Below are 13,516 nucleotides of genomic sequence, written 5' to 3'. Positions count from 1 at the left end.
GAGGCATACCGTCTCAAGCTGATTGGTTCACCACCGGGTTATGTCGCCTACATCGAGGGTGGTCTTTTACTAAAGCCGTTTCATTTACCCTATAATCGTGGTCCTCTTTGACAAGATAGAGAAGGCTCCCCGATGTCTTCAATATGATGCTTCAGATTCTAGAAGATGGGAGGTTAATGGATAGCAAGGGTCGATCGACCGTTGATTTTAAAAAAATACGCCACCGATAATGACCTCCAATGTTGGTAGGAAAGTGTAATTGAAAAAAGGAGGCCCGTCGATTGATTCAATCTCGACTATGATGAGAAGGGACAAGACTACAACCGGATAAAGAGCACGGTTACCGAGGAATTGAAGCAAAGATTTTAGAGACGAGTTCCCGAACAGGTTAGACGAGATGATTGTCTTCCAAGCAGATTACGAAGTTGGAAGTCAAGGATATTGCAGATATAATGTTGAAGGAGGTATTTGAGAGGCTAAAGGCCAAGGAAATAGAGCTTCGTGCTACTGCACGATTTAGAGACAGAGTTGTTGATGAAGGATACGGCCCGAAGCTATGGAGTAAGACCTCTAAGGAGAGCAATAATGAGGCTTTTAGAGGACAACATGGCTGAGAAGATGCTGGAGATATCAAGGAGGGGATTCTGTTATCGTGGACGCCGATGCCGATGGAAATGTTACAAAGGCTTAACGGAAGTAGTGGGACTTTGGAATCGTTGCCCCAAAGCCAGCATTACTGCGGTAAATAGCTCTTCCGCATATGATGTTCACAAGCATGTTATTTGTATTTTTAATTACATTTAGATAGATTTAGTTATTTGTTATATACATACAGGTATTGTCACGCTATCTTCGAATGCATTTCAAAGGCATAGGCAGGAGAATTTATCGGGAGAGCAAATGTTCCGAAATAACATTGTAATATAGACATAAATTATTGTGTGATGGATTAGGTGAACATTCTATCTCTCCCGGCCCCTCGCTTTGTTCTCGGGGTTCCGACATCACTTTCATATCTTAATAGTATGTCATCTTTTCTTTTTCTAGCCAAACCGAAGTTTATTGTGCATGTGCTCAAACCGTTTGTCGATTACTCTTTGAAGGATTGGTGCATTTTCTGCACCTTGAGGTACTTGGAAGTATCGTGATTCAGATGGGAAGCAAATTTTAGGCCACGCTGCCCTACTCATATTTTACAAGAAGAATATGGTGAAGCACAAAATTCCTTCACCAACATGCCGTCACATTGCAAAACTTGCATCACTGCGTGGAGTGTTGCAAATGTTTTGTTCCCCTCGATTTCTTGGCCTAATAATCAAGTTATCTCTGGGTCTCATTCCCGTATCTAAAGTTGCTCTATAAGATTTGGGTGTCATTCAAGGATGTACCTTGCATATTGCCATTTCAGCATGTACATTTAGAAGTCGGGGAAAAAAATCTTTGTAATACTGTAAAATTGTGAACATTAGGAAAACATTAATGATTAGTATTCACGTCTTTTTTATTTTAATTATTATGGTCAAGACCCTTTAAGGTGTCTGTTGTATTTAAGGAAAGTCCACCTCTTACAGATTGCTAATTTAGTAGAAGTTTTTACTTATTATTATTTTTTTTTTTTTTATGTCTATGGAATGGAGGGGGCAATTACTATCTTTCTTCGTCAAATTTAGAGGAAACAATTATTCTTTGTGACTATGTTTACCATGCCGTAGAGACTTCAATTCAACTTAGAACCTATGATGGACAATTGCATTTTTGTTTTATGAACTTACACAACATTACCTAATTGTGTTCCACACTTCTAAGTTCCACCTCTAAAACCACGTAACATTTTACGTAACATTTTTTCTAAGAATATATATGTTGCCACTATGTGATTTTTTTTGTATGTATGGGCAGATATATGCTATAACGATATTTAATGGCTTCTATATTCTTTTAGCATGCCCGTTTCAGAAGCTAATGAACTTAGTATGCTAACATAATTTGATAAAAATTAAATGTAGACACCAATATTATATTCAAATATAAATACCTGTCAACATGATCTATTTGTTATCCACGTGCAGATCACGTCCTTCAAATGTGTCACAAAGACTTTGAGGACCATATACATTCATCTTTTTTTTCCTCCCATTTTTTTTTTCATGTACTTAGATTGTTCTCATGACAAGTGCATTAGAAATTATTTGTAAACAGAAAATTATATTTAAACAATAATATGTATTATGAATGTAATGTAATGTACATGATTTTTAAATTGTAGTATTTGTTACACGTGCAGCTTTGCTAGATTTTTTGAATTTCATGTATAAATTAATAATAAATTAATTAGGGGTCGTTTGTTTTTTTGAGCCTCTGAATGCTGAATAACCCACCTTCTAAATGCTAAATGCTGATTGCTGAACTCTAAAAAACAAGTGCTTCACGTTTCTCATTTCAGCATTCAGGAGCTGTGAGACCGCGGAACGCTGAAGACGATTTTGGCGCTGAACGCTTAAGACAATTGGGAAAACAAACAACTGTTGAGAACGCTGAACGCTGAAAACTTATGTTTCAGCGCCTCTGAACGCTAAAAAACCAAAAAACAAACAACCCCTTAGTAACAATCTGACATAGCTCTCCTCTTGATAACTATGTTCACATTCTCTTCAATAAATTTTGTGTGTCGTTCATGTGTAGAGCACGTGCATTTTGCTAGTATTGTTAATTATGAAATTACCCCTATTTTATTTTTTTTAGCACCAAATAAGAGTGTAACCGACGCATCGCGCAGTGTCAGAATGCTAGGTCTCTTTAAATTAGTTAGATTTTACACCTCAAAACCCTCTCAACTCATCTTCCTCATTAGACTCAAATAGTCAAAATTTCTTCATCTTCTACTAATTATTGATCTTAAGAGGAGAATAAATTGTGTTTGATTGAATGAAGATGAGGTGTAAGGTTTGTTGATGATCTGAAGAGCTTAATTGATTCCCATCTTCTCATTATATGTCTATGTATTTTTTTTTTTTTTTTTTGGATCTGATATGAAATTTGAAATACTTAATAGACTTTAATTAATTCAATTTTATTTCATTTTTACTTTGTTTGAAAAATGAGTTCGGATTCAGAGAGGTTGTGGGTGGGCACACTCTCACTGGATTATCTTTGGGGTTGAGATTAATAATGTTTGGATTAACACCGTCCACTTTACATGTTACCAAAAACAGCCAGTCAAAATCTTTGATTTTGGTAACTAATTAATATGAACAAATCTTAAAGGGTAAATTCTTGATTCGGCCATGATAATGTCAATGTATTTCTAATTTGGCCACAAATAGCAACAAAGCACATTTTATCAGCAACTAGTGGGTTGCTAACAATGGCCGCCGGATTGGAACAAAATGACATTATCACGGGTGATTAGGGAATTTACCCAATCTTAAAAGTCAAAAGAGAGAGAATGTATCGATTGACTTAATTTAGGGAAGAAAACTCATTTTCTTCCAGCCTATCTTCTTTCTCTTTTCTACCAAATTCACTTTCAATCTTTTATATTTCAGTGATTTCTACTCTACCAAGTTTAAGTACATGATTCACTCGCCCCATTTATGTTTGTGAATTATTCATATGTTCTACACATATTGATTCAATTGTGCTAAAGCTGCAAAAATGAAAAATCTTTCATCCTTGATTGAAATTCTGTAATTTGTATATTGCTAGTTAGATTGTAGCAACGCCAGTTGATTAACTTGTTCGACTTTAAATTAATTTATGTTTGTTGACGGGAATGAGAAGCCATAGAAATAAAAGATTGTTAGGCCTGATGGATCCCAAGAGAATTTCACAGAAACACTCGACTGACACGAGGTTCATACTGTATACGTATTATTCACTACCTTTGTCCAGGGCCGAAAATATTGTTCGAAAAATCGATTTTTTGCCGATATTTATCGTTTTTTCAGCCTACTGATTTCGAAACATTTGAAATATCGACTCTGAAAATTAAATTAATTTTAAACTGATATAAAAATATATATCGGCGATATATTCTGACATATTCTGATATATTTGATATATATCGTTTGACTTGGTTGGACGGTTGATTTTTTACCGATTTTGTTGACTGTTGACCGATATATCCCGATATATATCGTTATATCACTCTATATATATCGTTATATATTGGCGATATTTCCTATATATCCTCATTTTTTGAATATTATCACCAAAATGGGCAAAAACGATATATTAATCCGATTTTTTGATTTTTCCGATATGTATCGGTTTTGGGAGGGTCCGAAATAGCTTCAAATCCCAAAACTTTCGGCCTTGCTTTTGTATAACCAACAAATGGAAAAGACTGGAGATGGAAAGGAATTCATAACGATCACTTCGTTTTCACTTCGAACTGAGCCGGGCAGCCGGCTAACAATCAAAGTGAAAGATTTTTTTTGTTTTTCAATAATCAAACGAAAACAAGTAAGAAAAACCAGAACATGTTTCTTGTGTAGTCTCGTCCATCTTATATAGGTGCGTTGACTGGTCAAGACTTCAAGCATGGAAAAGACCATTGCTAACATTCTATTGGTGGGGAATAACCATGATATAAGGCTTGTAACCTAATCCAATTATGCATGTGTTCTACAACTCTCCTCCCAAAGAAGTTTGGGCAGGAAGAAAATGCAGATTTGTTTAGTTGACAAGCTGTTTTTGGTAAAATGTAAAGTGGACAGGGTTAATCCTAACGTTATTAATCTCAATCCCAAAGTTAATCCAATGAGAGTGTGCATACCCACACAAGTTGCCTTGAGCGGATAATACGGAACAAATGTTAATTATTCAATTAAATTATTTTTTTTCTTTTCAAATTACTTTTTTGTGAATCAATGAGGATCTTTTTCAAATAAATCCTTCTAAAGGAAATTAATAAATCTTTGGATCTAATTAGATTTCCTTTTTTTTACATGTTGATATATTTTGGCATATAGCTATGATATTTCGATTATCATCGATATATTAGAATATGCCATGATATATTGTCGAATTTTACGTAGTCCCCAAAATGTAAAATGTCGAGCGATATATATCGTGATTTGGGGGATTGATAGTTACCCATATGGGCAGGCATCTCACATGACTAAACGGGTCTACAAGTGTTCAAAGTTGTTGTTGATCTGTTACCATTTTTTGGTCTGATAGCGAGGTTGTCGTGCTTAATCAGGTGAGCTTCTTTATTCATATACTAAGCTACAACTAATCAGCTTAGTCAAATTCCGTTTATAGAAATCTAGATTTCAAATAATTGTTTGATGAAATGCCTAAAAATGAGAAACTCTTGTTGGGTGTTTTCTTACTATGTGCATTTTTAAACAATGAGATTAAGGCAAAATCTTTTATTTTGAAACAATAATTAATACAACCTAGATTATCCTAACTTGCTAATGTGTATGACCATTTCTTCATCTTTTGTCTGTTATGTTCTTTCGTTCCGTTGTCATTGTTAAATCGTTGAAAACTGTGTGTGTCCTGTGCCAATTAATTAAGTGTAGTTAGGACCTGTTGTAATGCTTTTAACTACTTAACTTTAATAGAGTATTTTTTGTTATGATCATTCAAATCCCTGTGGACAGTTGTAGTCATTCTCAGTCATGTATTGTTCTTATCTAATCAAGTATATGTATGCAAGGTTTGGTAGACTTTGCTATTCCTCTCATATATTAAGATTTCAGAGTCTTAACTAAAGTTTTCTTTTACAATAACAGGTCCATTTTCAAATGGAGGCTTTGTGTAGGTCACTTCAGAGTTGTTTTGATCAGAAGAATATGTGTATCTTCCTGCGAAAGTGCATTTTCCGTGTGCTTTCTGTGGGCCCTATTCCAAACCACATTGCCTTCATCATGGATGGGAACAGGAGATATGCTCGTAAAGGCAATGTAAATGAAGGGACAGGTCACAGGGTTGGGTTCCTGGCTCTCATGTCGATGCTCAAGTATTGCTACGAACTGGGAGTCAAGTACGTGACTGTGTATGCCTTCAGCATTGACAATTTCAGACGGAAGCCTCAAGAAGTCGAAAGTGTGATGAATCTGATGCAGGACAAGATCGAAGATTTGCTCAAAGAAGAGAGCATAGTGAAGAGTTTTGGAGTTAGGGTGCATTTTGTGGGAAATCTGCAGCTCTTGCGCGAGTCTGTAAGATTAGCTGCTGAGAAGGCTATGGCTGCTACTGCCAAAAATGATAAGTGCGTTCTTTTTGTCTGTATAGCGTATAGTTCTACAGATGAGATTGTACATGCTGTGCAGGAGACTTACAATGAGAGAAGGTCTGAGATTCAAGGATTGAAATCTAAGGAGGTCAACAAAGATGCAAGTAGAGCAATTAGGCAGATGATTGATAATGAGTGTCCTATTAAGTTGGCTGACATTGAGAAGCACTTCTATATGGCGATGGCCCCAGACCCGGACATCTTAGTCCGTACATCTGGTGAAGCCCGTCTGAGCAATTTCCTTCTATGGCAGACTACGTGCTGCTACTTGTATTCACCTTCTGCTCTTTGGCCAGAAATCTCCCTACGGCACCTGGTGTGGGGTATATTGAGCTACCAACGGGTCCAGCCTTACTTAGAGAAGAAAAAGAAGCAATTGTGAAACTTATACATGTAGATTGTGGTATGGCTCCACTGTTTGTAATCTCTTTCTGGCTGAGCTTAAGCTGTAATGTACAACTGGAACGGATTTTGGCGAAGTTGTGGAAAGAAGTTTTCTGTAGGCTCCAGTCGCTGGTTCTTCTTCCAAGAAAGCCGTGATCCAGGTTAATGTATACAAGTATATTGATTGTGTATCAGTTTTATTTCCTTTGCTGTTTTACTGAATGGCTACAGACACAGAGGAGTCTGTACCCAAAACCCAATATGCTCTTTCAGTGATAAGAGTGCAGAATCTTTTCTTCTTCAGTGATCCCATAAAAAAAATTGTTTCTCTTTCTTCATTCTTCTACTTTTCTCCATTTTTTTCCATTTAAAGAAAATATACTTTTAGGCTTTTAACATTCTCTGGTAGGGAGGGACAGTATACGTGATCGGTCCTATCTTTATCAACATGGTAATTATTTTACCGTTGGTGTCCAACTTGATAGGCGACGTGATATAGTGGATGGAATGATATCTGGAATTTATCTTCAGAAACAAAAGACAAATAGTCCTCTATGTTCTCCCTGTGTCCACGAGTCCAATATCTACGAAGACAGTTCTGAACCTTTTTTAAACTTGCATCGAAAAAAGAAATAAATCCTCTTTTAGTTACTGATCCGTATAAACTTAAAAAAAGTTTCGATGTGTACATTTTTTTGAGTTGTTGTCTCCGCATGTTGATGAAGATGATTAGATGAAGACAGGAAATGAGTATTGGGGCTCGGTATTGGCACTCCCAGACTAGCACCCATTTGACCAATTCAACGGTACTAGCACCCCTCCATTAAATACACAAAAAACACTAACGGCAAGTAGCTGCCGCGGGATCACACAATCTACTGCATTGGGTTGCCGCGAGATCCTATATCCCACGGAAGGTGGTTGTCGTGGATCTCTTTTTTTTAATAGCCACCATAAAAAAAAGTTAGTTGCCGAAATGATTTTGTTTACTAAAAATGGAGTCTTTGCTTGTGTTAATTATCAAAACTCTTATTCATTAATTTGATCACAAAATTTTCTTATAACATACGAAAATATTTGCCGTGAGATAGCAAAATTATGGTTCGAGTGTATATTTTTTTTGTCATGGTTTTGGTGTGTATTCTTGAAGTGTATAAAGAAATTTTAAATAAGAAAATGAGTTATCTATATATTGTGTGTGTTCAATATGCAAAATTTGAAGTGGAAAAAAAAAACAAAAACAAAAAACGCAAAAAAAATATACTGCAGCAAGTGCCTGCCGTGGGATATAGGATCTCGCAGCAATCCAATACTGTGGATTGTGCGATATCGCGGCAACTGCCTGTCGTGGGATATGAGATCTCGCGGCAATTGTCTGCCGTAGAACTATGGGCATGTGGAGTGTAAAAGGACATCTAAAAAATAACTATTATTGTTTTACTTTTTGTCAAAGGGGTGTTAGTCTCATTTATGGGGGTGCCAATACCGCGCCCCATATACTACTACTAATTTAAGTGGGCATTGTTTAGAGCTGGGTGAACCGAGTCATTTCCCGTCTTTATCAACATTTTTTTGCCTTGCCATTCACTATAAGTTTGTTGAATAAAATTTTGTCCTAATAAATGAGCATAAGTTCAGCTCCTCATTACTAACTTGCATTCTTTCATGAACCCACTCATTGCCTGGATATCTAAAGCAAATTGCAAATTTTATTTTTCTCTAGATGCACCATTTGTCGGAAGAGGAGGCAAAAATTCTCTGTTAGCCGGCAAATGATATTTTCCCACTAGAAGTGGGAAAATAGAATCCATAAACTCTTTTGCCCATTGAAATGCCCCTACGGGCAAAAAAAATTTGCCAAATGATGCTCGCATCTCTCTCTTCATAATCTGATATTCACAGTTTAATGTCTTAATTATGACTCAATTATGTCTTTATAGGCACGAACTTATGAACTCTAGGTTGTTTGTTAATTTTTATTCTGATTTCTTTTGCAGTGTTGGCATCAGAAACATGAAACTGGAAAAAGCTTTTTTTACTTTCTCATTTGACCCTTGTTTTGGTAAACAGGAATTTGTTCATCGCCCTCTTGATCTTGGATTTTCGAAAGTGCTGTTCCTCTGTACATTTGCATTTGCTTTTTAAGAGAGTGACAGGCCTCCTTACTTGATTGACTTCTATTGAAAAAAAAAGTAGGCCCATTAGTTTTCTACAATGACTCTTGATATTTGTTAGCTATTAATTTTGTTAAATGTATATGCATCATATGGGACTTTTCATGTCTTATGTCAACAAATGAGCCTAATTCTTCTCTTGGTTAATGCTTAACTAAACTTAGCTGTTTATATCAACACGAAAATACAAAAAAGAGTGGCACTGGTGTTTTAATTACAAAAGAATGGATTGTATGAAACAGATAAGATAATTTTCTGAAATTGCAAAACATGTCATATTTGTGCGTTATAAAGTTTTTGTATTCTCTTTCTCTATAATTACAGTGTCATTTTTGGTTGCCTTGGAATAGGATGCGAGGTACTCAAGGAAGTTGAAATCCACTCATGAAAACAATGAGTTAATCAAACTGAATTTGTCGGAAGAGAATATAAATTATTTGGACAATTTTACATGGAAGTCAACGATTAAAGAGATTCATGTTATGACTATTTTAAACACTAACTTGATTTCTTGTAAAACAAAATATATATTATATTTGAGGAGGGAGATGGATTATCAAATAAAAGAAATGTTAATAAATTTATTTAAAATATGCTTTCACAAATATATTTTAACGGTTTATTTTCATATTTTGTTTACTTAGACAAGATAAAATATATATGTAATTCTATTTTATACAAAGTTGGATATCATTTGAGGTTCATGCCTTAAAAAAATGCAAAAACTTATGTTGGACTAGATTTTGACACCAACATCAAATTTTGAAGAATGGAGGTGCTTGTTCATTTTGAAGTTGGAGTTTGTTTGTTTAGATTTTTTTTCCAAGTTTGAAAACCAAATAAGAATATTTCCAAAAAGTTGAAAAATTATTTGCCATGGGAAAAAACCATGGCAAAAGCAAATCCCATATTTTCCCACTATAAAAGGTAAGAAAGTAGATGGTGTTGGAATTATCCTATCACATGAGGAGAAAAGGAGTTGTTGACTTCTAAAAACATGTTTGTTTTTACGTTAGAATAATCGACTAAAGGTGAATATAAACATGTTATCTATTTTAAACACTAACTTGTACAAAAAATATTTGAGGAGGGAGATGGATTATCAAATAAAAGAAATGTTACCTTTATTTAAAATATGCTTTCACAAATATAGACGTTTATTTTCATATTTTGTTTAAATGTAATTATTGATTTTGAAGCTAGAAAGGTCAAGGTAAAAGAAAGTAAATGGTGTTGGAATTATCCTCACACAGGAGAAAAGGAGTTTGCCTTGTCAAGTAGTTGTTTGTTTTTCTAAACCTCGAACTTTTGGACCATCCTCTTGCCTTTGATTGTTGACTTCCATATGCCTATTTTAGGCAAGATTCTATTTTTTGTGAACCGCGAGTTTGCAATACAAATTGGGATTTTTGGCAAAACCTAACTAAGTCAGAAGACACGAAAATACACAAGAACGGAGATAGAAACCCAATCTTGAAAGCAATCAAGATTGAGAGATAACCTTTACAGAGAGACAAACCTGTAAAGAGAGAAGAGTAATCTAGTAAGGTGAGAAACTACAAGGAGTGATTGTAATCTTCCTTCCCACTTTATAAAAGGATTAACTCTTGTGGAAGTAGACACCATTGGCCGAACCATGATATATCTTTGTGTTGTGGTATGCTTTTACTGCTTTACATTATTATATGTTGTTAATAGTTGTTTAGCGAGTTGGGCATGTTAGTTGGTTGTAGAGAATATTTATATTGTTGTCTGGAGTTGTTATTGTTCAAATACAAGTTATCTGTGTAGCGGAAAATCGATTGGTATTGGTATAAACCCCAACAAGTGGTATAAGAGCTAGGTTAGATTAACCTAGGGTGTTATCCAAATCTTGGTCGGAAGGTGTTTAACAAAACTCCTGAGAAAAAATTTGAGTTTAAATAACTTGTAGAGATGGACAATTCCGTGAACACTCGCATGACGAGTTTGAATAGGAAGAACTACACTATTTGGAAAGCCAAGATGGAAGACTTGCTTTATTGCAAGGACTTGACACAACTCATTGAGAATGGAGGAGAAAGACCGAAATCAGTTGTTGCGGCTGAGTGGAGCAAGCTTGACAGAAAAGCAATTGGGTACATTCGACAATGGATTAACGACAGTGTCTTTCACCATGTATCCCAAGAGACTACAGCTTTTGGCTTGTGGAAGAAACTCAAAGACCTCTATGAGAGGAAGTCAGGCGGAAACAAAGTGTTGGTCATTAAGAAGTTTGCCAACACGAAGTACCAATAAGGTTCTTCAATGTCTGAGCATCTTAACGAAGTACAGAATACCATCAATCAGATGCATTTGATGAAGATTAATTTAGGAGACGAAGTTGAGGCTTTGTTTCTCTTAGGCTCTCTACCTTAAAGTTAGGAGACATTAACAGTCTCTCTACACGGAGCAGCCAAAGATGGAATCGTTTCCATGGAGATGGCTACCGCGTCTTTGTTGAATGAGGAGACTAGAAGGAGTTCAAAAGGCATCTCCTCTCACTCAGAGATCCTTGTCACAGAGAAACGGGGCAGAGGTAGAAATAGAAAACCATCTCGTTCTAGAGATGATGACAGAAGTAAATCTATGGGTGAAGCTAGAACTCCTAAGGCAGAGAGGCAATGTTACTATTGTGCTACCAAGGGTCACGGATATGAGTATGAGAAACGAAGAGGGATGAGAAGAATAACTGTGTACATGAAGACATGATGCAAAGGAACGAAAACACAGGTAGAGATACTACCGCACTAGTCGAGGACCTAGTGGGAATTGTGTCAGATTATGGTGTGTGCTATCTTAGTACCTTAGGCTAGGATATAGAGTGGGTGATAGATACAGGAGCATCTTATCATGTCACACTGCATAGGAGATTCTTCACTACATACAACTGTGGTGAATATGGTGAGGTGAAGATAGGTAACAGTGGGGTCTCGAAGATTATAGGCATTGGTGATATTCATGTAGAAACCAATGTCAGCTACACCTTGACATAAAGGATGTAAGGCATGTCTCTTACATTCGGCGAAGCCTAATTTCGGCTAGGAAGTTAGATGACGATGGCTTTGTAAACTCGTTTGGTAACGGGGTATGGAAACTGAGCAGAGGTTCCATTGTAGTAGCCAGAGGGAAGAAAACTTACTCTCTTTACAAAACACAGGCTAGTTTGTGTAAAGCAGAAGTGAATGAGGAAGAAGAAGAAGTTTTCTCCGAACTGTGGCACAAGAGATTGTGTCATATGGGCGAAAAAGGGATGAAAGTTCTTGCTAAGCAGAAGGTCTTGCCAGACATCAAAGGTACACATTTAAATAGATGTACTCACTGTTTGGTAGGAAAGCAACACAGGGTGTCTTTCCAAAGATTCCCGTCTCACAGAAAGGACAATGTCCTTGAACTAGTGCACACAGACTTATGTGGTCTTATAAAAGTGAAGTCCCACGGGGGAGCTTTATACTTTGTGACCTTCATTGATGATGTGTCAAGAAAGGTATGGGCATATAGTTTGAAGACCAAGGATGAAGTACTTGGCGTGTTTGAGAAATTTCATAGCATGGTGGAAAGAGAGACAGGGAAGTTGTTGAAGTGTATTCGCTCAGATAATGGGGGTGAATACATTGGGCCGTTTGAAGAGTATTGCCAAAGTTATGGGATTCATCATGAGCGAACCACAACAGAATGGAATATCAGAGAAAATGAACCGTACCATTGTAGAGAGGATGAGATGTATGTTATCTCACTCTAAGCTACCTAGAACTTACTAGATAGAAGCAATGCGTACAGCCGTGCATGTGATCAATGTATTGCAGTCAAAATCTCTGAATAGTGATTATCTAGAGAGAGTATGGTCAGGCAGAGATGTTGATTATGGATATTTGAGGGTATTTGGGTGCAGGGCATTTGTGCATATTCCGAAGGATGAGAGATCCAAGCTTGATGACAAAGCCAAGCAGTGCATTTTTCTGGGTTATGGAGATAAAAAGTTTGGTTACAAACTCTATGATCCGATTAATAAGAAGATATTCCGAAGTCAAGATGTTGTGTTCTTGGAAGACTAAACCATAGCAGACTTTGAGGAGGTTGAGAAGCTACAGGCTTTCACTAATGATCTTATTGATTTAGAACCAGAAGTTCCTACAATGGAACATGCAGAAGGCATTGAGAATGCAGAGAACCATGAGTTTGAAGCTCATAATGAGAATCTTATTGCTCATGATGGGATGGAATCTATTGGTATAGAAGATGTAAATGAAGTGCATGAACCACCACTAGAGCAAGCAGAAGTGCATCCTCCTGAGGCACCAGCAGATGGGGCAAGGAGGTCAGACAGAGAGAGACTAGCTTCAACTAGGTATCCACCATATACGTATGTTTTACTATCTGCTGGTGGAGAACCTATGTACTATCAAGAGGCTTTTGAAGGTACAGACAAAGAGAAGTGGTTGAAGGTCATGCATGACGAGATGGATTCTTTGTAAAAGAATCACACTTATAAGTTGGTTGAGAAACCACAAGGATGAAAAATTCTCAAAAATAAGTGGATCTACAAGGTCAAGCATGAGGAGAACAATCCACACCCAAGGCACAAAGCTCACCTTGTTGTGAAGGAATTTGGTCAAAGGAAAGGTATTGACTTTGATGAGATTTTCTCTCTTGTAGTGAAGATGACTTCTATCCGGGTGATATTGGGTAT

The 13,516-nt window shown here is 36.5% G+C and overlaps 1 protein-coding gene and 1 pseudogene across 1 annotated transcript; both read left to right on the top strand.

Moving 5' to 3' along the window:
* Nucleotides 1-229: 229 nt before the first annotated feature.
* LOC147503201 (chaperone protein ClpC, chloroplastic pseudogene) lies at nt 230-749 on the top strand (annotated as a pseudogene).
* A 4,288-nt stretch (nt 750-5,037) lies between these two features.
* Nucleotides 5,038-6,972, top strand: LOC147503200 (dehydrodolichyl diphosphate synthase CPT3-like). Its single transcript, XM_086607984.1, has 2 exons — nt 5,038-5,206; nt 5,748-6,972. The coding sequence occupies exon 2, from the start codon at nt 5,760-5,762 to the stop codon at nt 6,630-6,632; it is 873 nt and encodes a 290-aa protein (XP_086464110.1). The 5' UTR covers nt 5,038-5,206; nt 5,748-5,759; the 3' UTR covers nt 6,633-6,972.
* Nucleotides 6,973-13,516: the final 6,544 nt, after the last annotated feature.

Source organism: Coptis chinensis, chromosome 4, assembly GCF_015680905.1.
Source record: "Coptis chinensis isolate HL-2020 chromosome 4, ASM1568090v1, whole genome shotgun sequence".
Lineage (NCBI taxonomy): Eukaryota > Viridiplantae > Streptophyta > Magnoliopsida > Ranunculales > Ranunculaceae > Coptis > Coptis chinensis.
The sequence above is the reverse complement of the archived record's forward strand: the minus strand, read 5'-3'. Positions and strand labels throughout refer to the sequence as shown.

Excerpts from the sequence above, each read along its gene's own strand:
- LOC147503200 (XM_086607984.1), top strand. The coding sequence starts at position 5,760 with ATGGAGGCTTTGTGTAGGTCACTTCAGAGTTGTTTTGATCAGAAGAAT.